This window comes from Pecten maximus, chromosome 18 (genome assembly GCF_902652985.1).
Source record: "Pecten maximus chromosome 18, xPecMax1.1, whole genome shotgun sequence".
In the NCBI taxonomy this organism is placed as follows: Eukaryota; Metazoa; Mollusca; class Bivalvia; order Pectinida; family Pectinidae; genus Pecten; species Pecten maximus.
In genome coordinates, this window is record NC_047032.1 from 1,273,409 (window position 1) to 1,285,516 (window position 12,108).

Consider the following 12,108-nt stretch of genomic DNA (forward strand, 5'->3'; position numbering starts at 1 on the left):
GTAAGTAACATCTATAATATAAATATATCGTCTAATGTCTCAATTTTGAAGTTCTAGAGCTTGAAATACAAGTTTGAATAAAAAAGTAACAATTTTTGTTTTAATTTATTATCCAACCGACCATATTTTGTTTTAATAATACTATTTATAACGGAAATAAAATAACAGTTTTTATTATCCTTATTGGGTAATAACTTGATCTGTTTACCTTATTTGGTTTGTTCCAATATGTTTTCCTTATTAGGTTATATTCCGGTATGTTTTTCCTTATTAGGTTATATTCCAATATGTTTTTCCTTATTATGTTATATTCCAATATGTTACCCTTATTAGGTTATATTCCGGTATGTTTTTCCTTATTAGGTTATATTCCAATATGTTTTTCCTTATTAGGTTATATTCCAATATGTTTTTCCTTATTAGGTTATATTCCGGTATGTTTTTCCTTATTAGGTTATATTCCGGTATGTTTTCCTTATTAGGTTATATTCCAATATGTTTTTCCTTATGAGGTTATATTCCAATATGTTACCCTTATTAGGTTATATTCCGGTATGTTTTCCTTATTAGGTTATATTCCAATATGTTTTTCCTTATTAGGTTATATTCCAATATGTTACCCTTATTAGGTTATATTCCAATATGTTTTTCCTTATTAGGTTATATTCCAATATGTTTTTCCTTATTAGGTTATATTCCAATATGTTACCCTTATTAGGTTATATTCCAATATGTTACCCTTATTAGGTTATATTCCAATATGTTACCCTTATTAGGTTATATTCCAATATGTTACCCTTATTAGGTTATATTCCAATATGTTACCCTTATTAGGTTATATTCCAATATGTTACCCTTATTAGGTTATATTACAATATGTTTTCCTTATTAGGTTATATTCCAATATGTTTTTCCTTATTATGTTATATTCCAATATGTTACCCTTATTAGGTAATATCCCGATCTGTTTTCCTTATTAGGTTATACTCCGTATTTCTGTACTTGTTTCATGTGTAAGACATATTTTCTAATAAAAAAAATATCACTATTATTTATTCTATTTTATTATTTCTATTTTCACAGTGTGTGACAGATTTAAATTCACTGAAATTAGATATTGGAATAGAATATAGTTATGACAACATGATATTTATATTTCATCTGTTATAAAAACAGGAAGAGAAAACAAATGCCTGTTAAATTGATATGATACAATAAAGAAAAGTGTATGCTTCCAATATTTGTTAATTTTAATTTTTTCTCATCACCACAGGTATGCCATCATGGTGGTGACTCGCATATTGGAGAAACACAATATTGTTCGAAATGCTGCCATGGTGAACACTGTAACCGAGACTTGTGTGAACGTGGGTAACAGTATTGCTTGCCTCCTATATTAGTATTATTGTCAATGTTATCATGAACAAATTGTGTCCCCTTTATACCCGAATTTGTCATGCGGCGCTTCAGAACTTAACATTATAGAGGCTTAATGTCAAGTTACAATTTATTCATTTTAACTTTTGATGATGTTTGTCAATAAAAACAAACAATTTATCGTAAATCGATCGTCCACCCCTCTTTAATTCAAAACGTAGGGGTTTTCAATTTTTTTAGTTTATTCTGTGTTTTTGTCAATTTACCATTTAACAATATATATATACCATATAAAATATACAATAAGGAATCGTAAACAAGTGTCAGGACACTTATATTAACTTGGCACCTATACAATTCTACACCAACATGACAATTTGATTTTCTTCGATCAAACATTCCCTTTTCTGATAGCAGCATACATGCTTCCCACATACTCTATGTCCAATGCCTTTTCCCTTAGATTACTTTGTACCTCTACTAAACAGACACAAACAGTATTGTTGACAGCGTCATTTCTTAAAGGTTAGCCAATGGAAATGCTTGTTTCAAGCACGAATATTTAGCCATTAGAAATGCTTGTTTCAAACATTATTGAATCTTTAACATTTATTTCAGATGCCCCATCCACTACCTCAAGCATTGCTCCTACGTCGCCCACAACGACCACCACGCCCACCACCACAGCGCCCCCTGTGTGTGAAGACGACCCTAACCGTCCTTGCATTGCCAGTATCCTGTCCTCCATTTGTAACGACCAGACGTTCAGCCAGTTTTGTAGGAAGTCGTGCGGACTGTGTGGTAAGCCAGATATTTGACCGGTGTCTTTTTACTGATGAATGTGACTGATTATCACCTAATTGGTTCCTCAATAAATGATGTTCACGATCGTCTCTCAAGAGGACAACAATATATACATTGTATTTAGTATGAGTCTTATATAGAAATTAATTTGAGTTTTGACTTTCATTCTCAAAGAAGTATCTGATAAACAGAAGCTTACATTCGTGACTATGTCACATGGAATGTATTAGTAGGTTCAATGCTTTGATAAAGTGGGATTATTTTGTTTTGTTTTTTAATAAAATTGTTAGAAGGGTTCACTGTACATTGAAAATAAAACTATTGAGAAACCCCTAACTCTTTCAACAATTACCGCGATAAATTTTAAAACCAAGGAATTTGAACTATGGAGAATAGCATTAACACCTTGTTTCTAATGATGAGGTGAATGCTAAAACTTTAGAAATTTTGCCTACATATTTTTCTCTCCTTTGTAATGGTGCCTTCCCTTTCGTTTCGGTATCATCTCTTTCTTTGTCTATGTTTCTTCCATTCAGTCTAGTTTTATCAAGCATCTATTTTGAACACATTAGATTGCTTCTCCAATCGTTTATTAGAGAATGTCGAGATATTGCTTGATTAGGGCAGTTCTAATCATATGACGACCACATTCTTAAAAATAGCGCAGTTAATTGGTTTTCATTACTGTAGCTTTGCTTAAGGGTTGAAGAATAAAGGATTTATTTTTTGGAGATTATAAAGTAATCCGTGTTTCCCAGGTGAATATTATTAATATATATTCGTTCGCGATTTTACTCCAAATTTCGAAAATATCAAGAAAATGACAGTATCTGGCGAGAGTTTGAATATTTACATCAGTACACTTTGTAGCTGTATCAGTTTACGACATTTGACATTTACAGGTTCCCTAACATCTTTACCCCCGGCTATCACCATGGTTACCACGATCCCTACGTCCACCCCTGTTGTGACGTCATCTATAAGTTCATCTCCTGATTGCCAGGACAGTAACCACCAGTCGTGTGATCATGAGATACTTCCTATCGTCTGCTCTGATGATGTTTTGAAATTTTACTGCATGAAATCTTGTAACATATGCGGTACGTTTACTGAGGATTAGCGGACGAGTTTTTCGCTAGAGAAAATTATACAAATTTTTAAGATTTTCAAACATTAACTTTTTTTTTTTTCAAATATCATCTACCTGATACTTATATCTTTTCTTCTTACATAGTAATTTAATATTCAGTGTATATACCCACAAGTATGTGACAAATGCTACGTCACTAAAAATAAAAATCAGGATCTATATTGAAAAGAAAAATCGGCTGCATCAAACATTGCGTACTTATGCTATTGCCACCACCACCATCAGCATTAAGAAGGCCCTTCAATGTGGAGTTTGTATGATATCATTTAAAATGTTAACTTGACTGATTTTAAAACAATCGCGAAACAAGATAAATCAATACTAATTACTGACCCGGATGTTCCCATGCTGGGTCTTACTGTGGGAGGCAACCGGAGTACCCGGAGAAAAACCCACGTGGTCGGGCCTAACGCATTATCACGTCCGGTCGGGGAATCGAACTCCTGCCCCCAAATGAAAGGCGAATTTATTACCTCTGCGCCACCCAACCACCCTATGATACATTTTAATTCATTTCGGCTTTACTATATCTAACTTCCTGTTTGTTTTAGGAGATACTAAACACTTGTGTGTACTCCGTACAATCCTAGCTTGTGTGTGTCATTACAGGGATGACAGTACCGACCCCTGCTGTATGCGTTGACACACATCCAGTTCAGTGTAATAACCAGACACTTCTGCAAGGCATTTGCCCGGATGAAGAATTAGCAGAACTTTTTTGCCGTAAAAGTTGTGGGAAATGTCATGGTAAGTGATTAGAATTGTTATCTTGTTAAAAATGTTCAAGTCTCCTCTGAGTACCATTATCTGGCCGTTTTGTTACATTTTGTCTTAAACATGGAAAGCTAAAAAACCGAACACAACAGTATCAGGCATTCAAGTGAAAAAGTATACAAATACATTAGTGGACGAGATGCCCGACATCATGGATACACGGTATCAGTAATGGATACACGGTATCAGTCCTAGATACACGGTATCAGTCATGGATACACGATATCAGTCATGGATACACGGTATCAGTCATGGATACACGATATCAGTATAGATACACGGTATCAGTCCTAGATACACGGTATCAGTCATGGATACACGGCATCAGTCATGGATACACGGTATCAGTAATGGATACACGGCATCAGTCCTAGATACACGGTATCAGTCCTAGATACACGGTATCAGTCATGGATACACGGTATCAGTCATGGATACACGTTTTAAGTCCTAGATACACGGTATCAGTCCTAGATACACGGTATCAGTAATGGATACACGGTATCAATCCTAGATACACGGTATCAGTCATGGATACTCGGTATCAGTCATGGATACACGTTTTAAGTCCTAGATACACGGTATCAGTCATGGACAAACAGTATCAGTCCTAGATACACAGTATCAGTCCTAGATACACGGTATCAGTAATGGATACACGGTATCAGTCATAGATACACGGTATCAGTCCTGGATACACGGTATCAGTCCTAGATACACGGTATCAGTCCTAGATACACGGTATCAGTAATGGATACACGGTATCAATCCTAGATACACGGTATCAGTCATGGATACTCGGTATCAGTCATGGATACACGTTTTTAGTCCTAGATACACGGTATCAGTCATGGACAAACAGTATCAGTCCTAGATACACGGTATCAGTAATGGATACACGGTATCAGTCATAGATACACGGTATCAGTCCTGGATACACGGTATCAGTCCTAGATACACGGTATCAGTCATGGACACACGGTATCAGTCCTAGATACACGGTATCAGTCATGGATACACGGTATCAGTCATGGATACACGGTATCAGTCATGGATACACGGTATCAGTCAAATATACACGGTATCAGTCATGGATACACGGTATCAGTCATGGACACACGGTATCAGTCCTAGATACACGGTATCAGTCATGGATACTCGGTATCAGTCATGGATACACGGTATCAGTCATAGATACACGGTATCAGTCATGGATACACGGTATCAGTCATGGATACACGGTATCAGTCATGGATACACGGTATCAGTCATGGATACACGGTATCAGTCATGGATACACGGTATCAGTCATGGACACACGGTATCAGTCCTAGATACACGGTATCAGTCATGGATACTCGGTATCAGTCATGGATACACGGTATCAGTCATAGATACACGGTACCAGTCCTGGATACACGGTATCATTCCTGAATACACGGTATCAGTCATGGATACACGGTATCAGTCATGGATACACCGTATCAGTCTTGGATACACGGTATCAGTCATGGATACACGGTATCAGTCCTGGATAACCGGTATCAGTCCTGGATACACGGTATCAGTCATGGACACACGGTATCAGTCATGGATACACGGTATCAGTCATGGATACACGGTATCAGTCATGGATGCACGGTATCATTCCAGGATACACGGTATCGGTCATGGATACACCGTATCATTCCTTGATACACGGTATCATTCATCATTACTTGGTTGTGAGGATATGAACGAACAGTGTACACCATCTCTCTTTTTCGTTTGGTTTATCCTTTCGATTTTGTCTCCCGAACGCCTCTTAACCATAATAACTCCCTGTTGGAGATGTAACCTCTCTAACCGTAATAACTCCCTGTCGGAGATGTAACCTCTCTAACCGTAATAACTCCCTGTCGGAGATGTAACCTCTCTAACTATAATAACTCCCTGTCGGAGATGTAACCCCTCTAACCGTAATAACTCCCTATCGGAGATGTAACATCTCTAACTATAATAACTCCCTGTCGGAGATGTAACCCCTCTAACCGTAATAACTCCCTATCGGAGATGTAACATCTCTAACCGTAATAACTCCCTGTCGGAGATGTAACCTCTCTAACTATAATAACTCCCTGTCGGAGATGTAACCTCTCTAACTATAATAACTCCCTGTCGGAGATGTAACCCCTCTAACCGTAATAACTCCCTATCGGAGATGTAACATCTCTAACTATAATAACTCCCTGTCGGAGATGTAACCCCTCTAACCGTAATAACTCCCTATCGGCGATGTAACCTCTCTAACTATAATAACTCCCTGTCGGAGATGTAACCTCTCTAACCATAATAACTCACTGTCAGAGATGTAACCTCTCTAACCGTAATAACTCCCTGTCGGAGATTTAACCTCTCTAACCATAATAACTCCCTGTCGGAGATGTAACCTCTCTAACTATAATAACTCCCTGTCGGAGATTTAACCTCTCTAACCATAATTACTCCCTGTCGGAGATGTAACCTCTCTAACCGTAATAACTCCCTGTCGGAGATGTAACCTCTCTAACCATAATTACTCCCTGTCGGAGATGTAACCTCTCTAACCGTAATAACTCCCTGTCGGAGATGTAACCTCTCTAACTATAATAACTCCCTGTCGGAGATTTAACCTCTCTAACCATAATAACTCCCTGTCGGAGAAGTAACCTCTCTAACCGTTATAACTCCCTGTCGGAGATGTAACCTCTCTAACCGTAATAACTCCCTGTCGGAGATGTAACCTCTCTAACTATAATAACTCCCTGTCGGAGATGTAACCTCTCTAACTATAATAACTCCCTGTCGGAGATGTAACCTCTCTAACTATAATAACTCCCTGTCGGAGATGTAACCTCTCTAGCCGTCATAACTCCCTGTCGGAGATGTAACCTCTCTAACCATAATAACTCCCTGTCGGATATGTAACCTCTCTAACCATAATAACTCCCTGTCGGAGATGTAACCTCTCTAACTATAATAACTACTTGTCGGAGATGTAACCTCTCTAACCATAATAACTCCCTGTCGGAGATGTAACCTCTCTAACCATAATAACTCCCTGTCGGAGATGTAACCTCTCTAACCATAATAACTCCCTGTCGGAGATGTAACCTCTCTAACCATAATAACTCCCTGTCGGAGATGTAACCTCTCTAACCGTTATAACTCCCCGTCGGAGATGTAACCTCTCTAACCGTAATAACTCCCTGTCGGAGATGTAACATCTCTAACCGTAATAACTCCCTGTCGGAGATGTAACCTCTCTAACCGTAATAACTCCCCGTCGGAGATGTAACCCCTCTAACCGTAATAACTCCCTATCGGAGATGTAACATCTCTAACCGTAATAACTCCCTGTCGGAGATGTAACCTCTCTAACCGTAATAACTCCCTGTCGGAGATGTAACCTCTCTAACCGTAATAACTCCCTGTCGGAGATGTAACCCCTCTAACCGTAATAACTCCCTATCGGAGATGTAACCTCTCTAACTATAATAACTCCCTGTCGGAGATGTAACCTCTCTAACCATAATAACTCCCTGTCAGAGATGTAACCTCTCTAACCGTAATAACTCCCTGTCGGAGATGTAACCTCTCTAACTATAATAACTCCCTGTCGGAGATGTAACCTCTCTAACTATAATAACTCCCTGTCGGAGATGTAACCTCTCTAGCCGTCATAACTCCCTGTCGGAGATGTAACCTCTCTAACCATAATAACTCCCTGTCGGATATGTAACCTCTCTAACCATAATAACTCCCTGTCGGAGATGTAACCTCTCTAACTATAATAACTACTTGTCGGAGATGTAACCTCTCTAACCATAATAACTCCCTGTCGGAGATGTAACCTCTCTAACCATAATAACTCCCTGTCGGAGATGTAACCTCTCTAACCATAATAACTCCCTGTCGGAGATGTAACCTCTCTAACCATAATAACTCCCTGTCGGAGATGTAACCTCTCTAACCGTTATAACTCCCCGTCGGAGATGTAACCTCTCTAACCGTAATAACTCCCTGTCGGAGATGTAACATCTCTAACCGTAATAACTCCCTGTCGGAGATGTAACCTCTCTAACCGTAATAACTCCCCGTCGGAGATGTAACCCCTCTAACCGTAATAACTCCCTATCGGAGATGTAACATCTCTAACCGTAATAACTCCCTGTCGGAGATGTAACCTCTCTAACCGTAATAACTCCCTGTCGGAGATGTAACCTCTCTAACCGTAATAACTCCCTGTCGGAGATGTAACCCCTCTAACCGTAATAACTCCCTATCGGCGATGTAACCTCTCTAACTATAATAACTCCCTGTCGGAGATGTAACCTCTCTAACCATAATAACTCCCTGTCAGAGATGTAACCTCTCTAACCGTAATAACTCCCTGTCGGAGATTTAACCTCTCTAACCATAATAACTCCCTGTCGGAGATGTAACCTCTCTAACTATAATAACTCCCTGTCGGAGATTTAACCTCTCTAACCATAATTACTCCCTGTCGGAGATGTAACCTCTCTAACCGTAATAACTCCCTGTCGGAGATGTAACCTCTCTAACCATAATTACTCCCTGTCGGAGATGTAACCTCTCTAACCGTAATAACTCCCTGTCGGAGATGTAACCTCTCTAACTATAATAACTCCCTGTCGGAGATTTAACCTCTCTAACCATAATAACTCCCTGTCGGAGATGTAACCTCTCTAACCGTTATAACTCCCTGTCGGAGATGTAACCTCTCTAACCGTAATAACTCCCTGTCGGAGATGTAACCTCTCTAACTATAATAACTCCCTGTCGGAGATGTAACCTCTCTAACTATAATAACTCCCTGTCGGAGATGTAACCTCTCTAGCCGTCATAACTCCCTGTCGGAGATGTAACCTCTCTAACCATAATAACTCCCTGTCGGATATGTAACCTCTCTAACCATAATAACTCCCTGTCGGAGATGTAACCTCTCTAACTATAATAACTACTTGTCGGAGATGTAACCTCTCTAACCATAATAACTCCCTGTCGGAGATGTAACCTCTCTAACCATAATAACTCCCTGTCGGAGATGTAACCTCTCTAACCATAATAACTCCCTGTCGGAGATGTAACCTCTCTAACCATAATAACTCCCTGTCGGAGATGTAACCTCTCTAACCGTTATAACTCCCCGTCGGAGATGTAACCTCTCTAACCGTAATAACTCCCTGTCGGAGATGTAACCTCTCTAACTATAATAACTCCCTGTCGGAGATTTAACCTCTCTAACCATAATAACTCCCTGTCGGAGATGTAACCTCTCTAACCGTTATAACTCCCTGTCGGAGATCTAACCACTCTAACCGTAATAACTCCCTGTCGGAGATGTAACCTCTCTAACCGTAATAACTCCCTGTCGGAGATGTAACCTCTCTAACCGTTATAACTAATTGTCGGAGATGTAACCTCTCTAACCGTAATAACTCCCTGTCGGAGATGTAACCTCTCTAACCGTAATAACTCCCTGTCGGAGATGTAACCTCTCTAACCGTAATAACTCCCTGTCGGAGATGTAACCTCTCTAACCATTAACTCCCTGTCGGAGATGTAACCTTTCTAACCATAATAACTCCCTGTCGGAGATGTAACCTCTCTAACCGTAATAACTCCCTGTCGGAGATGTAACCTCTCTAACCGTTATAACTCCCTGTCGGAGATGTAACCTCTCTAACCGTTATAACTAATTGTCGGAGATGTAACATCTCTAACCGTTATAACTCCCTGTCGGAGATGTAACCTCTCTAACCGTAATAACTCCCTGTCAGAGATGTAACCTCTCTAACCGTTATAACTCCCTGTCGGAGATCTAACCACTCTAACCGTAATAACTCCCTGTCGGAGATGCAACCCCTCTAACCGTAATAACTCCCTGTCGGAGATGTAACCTCTCTAACCGTAATAACTCCCTGTCGGAGATGTAACATCTCTAACTATAATAACTCCCTGTCGGAGATGTAACCTCTCTAACCGTAATAACTCCCTGTCGGAGATGTAACATCTCTAACTATAATAACTCCCTGTCGGAGATGTAACCTCTCTAACCGTTATAACTCCCCGTCGGAGATGTAACCACTGTTACCAGTATAACTCCCAGAGTGTTGGCAGTGTTTGTTTTGTCTTACAGACAGTACTACTGTGTCGACCTGCAGGGACGACGACACCAGTTGCTTCAACATACAGTTCCTGACCACAGCGTGTTTGGACCCAGCCAAAAGGAATCTGTGTAAAAAAAGTTGTAATCTTTGTACATAATAAACGTGATGAAAGCCACAAGAACAACGTGTTATGGTGGGGTTTAGTGAAATAATTTGTGTATCCACATTTCCTTAATAAAATGTTCTTCAATTTTCAAATATTTATTTTCTCAATAAATAGAAAATTCACAACATTAAATGCACAAAAGTTATTACTGCAAAGGCTGGCTAAAGGTGCTTATCTATGTCACTACATCAGTAAATATTTATGTTACTACAACAATATATCTATGTTACTACATCAGTATATATCTATGTTACTACATCAGTATATCTATGTTACTACATCAGTATATATTTATGTTACTACATCAGTATATATCTATGTTACTACATCAGTATATATCTATGTTACTACATCAGTATATATCTATGTTACTACATCAGTACATCTTTGTTACTACATTAGTATATATCTGTGTTACTACATCAGTATATATCTATGTTACTACATCAGTATATATCTATGTTACTACATCAGTATATATCTATGTTACTACATCAGTACATCTTTGTTACTACATTAGTATATATCTGTGTTACTACATCAGTATATATCTATGTTACTACATCAGTATATATCTATGTTACTACATCAGTATATATCTATGTTACTACATCAGTACATCTTTGTTACTACATTAGTATATCTATGTTACTACATCAGTATATATATATGTTACTACATCAGTATATCTATGTTACTACATCAGTATATATCTATGTTACTACATCAGTATATCTATGTTACTACATCAGTATATATTTATGTTACTACATCAGTATATATCTATGTTACTACATCAGTATATATCTGTGTTACTACATCAGTATATATCTATGTTACTACATCAGTATATATCTATGTTACTACATCAGTATATATCTATGTTACTACATCAGTATATATCAATGTTACTACATCAGTACATCTTTGTTACTACATCAGTATATCTATGTTACTACATCAGTATATCTATGTTACTACATCAGTATATATATATGTTACTACATCAGTATATATATATGTTACTACATCAGTATATATCTATGTTACTACATCAGTATATATCTATGTTACTACATCAGTATATATCTATGTTACTACATCAGTATATATATATATGTTACTACATCAGTATATATTATGTTACTACATCAGTATATCTATGTTACTACATCAGTACATCTTTGTTACTACATCAGTATATATCTATGTTACTACATCAGTACATCTTTGTTACTACATCAGTATATCTGTGTTACTACATCAGTATATATCTATGTTACTACATCAGTATATATCTATGTTACTACATCAGTATATATCTATGTTACTACATCAGTATATATTATGTTACTACATCAGTATATCTATGTTACTACATCAGTATATATCTATGTTACTACATCAGTATATATCTATGTTACTACATCAGTACATCTTTGTTACTACATCAGTATATCTATGTTACTACATCAGTATATCTATGTTACTACATCAGTATATCTATGTTACTACATCAGTACATCTATGTTACTACATCAGTATATTTATGTTACTACATCAGTATATATCTATGTTACTACATCAGTATATATCTATGTTACTACATCAGTATATCTATGTTACTACACCAGTATATCTATGTTACTACATCAGTATATCTATGTTACTACATCAGTATATCT

General features: G+C 37.6%; 1 protein-coding gene across 1 annotated transcript in view; it reads left to right on the forward strand.

The window, feature by feature from the left end:
- Window positions 1–10,515, forward strand: part of LOC117317101 — a 30,735-nt gene extending 20,220 nt beyond the window's left edge. The window contains exons 8-12 of the mRNA XM_033871899.1: window positions 1,274–1,367; window positions 1,996–2,178; window positions 3,084–3,281; window positions 3,941–4,078; window positions 10,287–10,515. Of these exons, the coding sequence (XP_033727790.1) occupies window positions 1,274–1,367; window positions 1,996–2,178; window positions 3,084–3,281; window positions 3,941–4,078; window positions 10,287–10,414 (741 nt within the window). The 3' untranslated portion in view covers window positions 10,415–10,515. The remainder of the gene's footprint in view (window positions 1–1,273; window positions 1,368–1,995; window positions 2,179–3,083; window positions 3,282–3,940; window positions 4,079–10,286) is intronic.
- The last annotated feature ends 1,593 nt before the right edge of the window (window positions 10,516–12,108 follow it).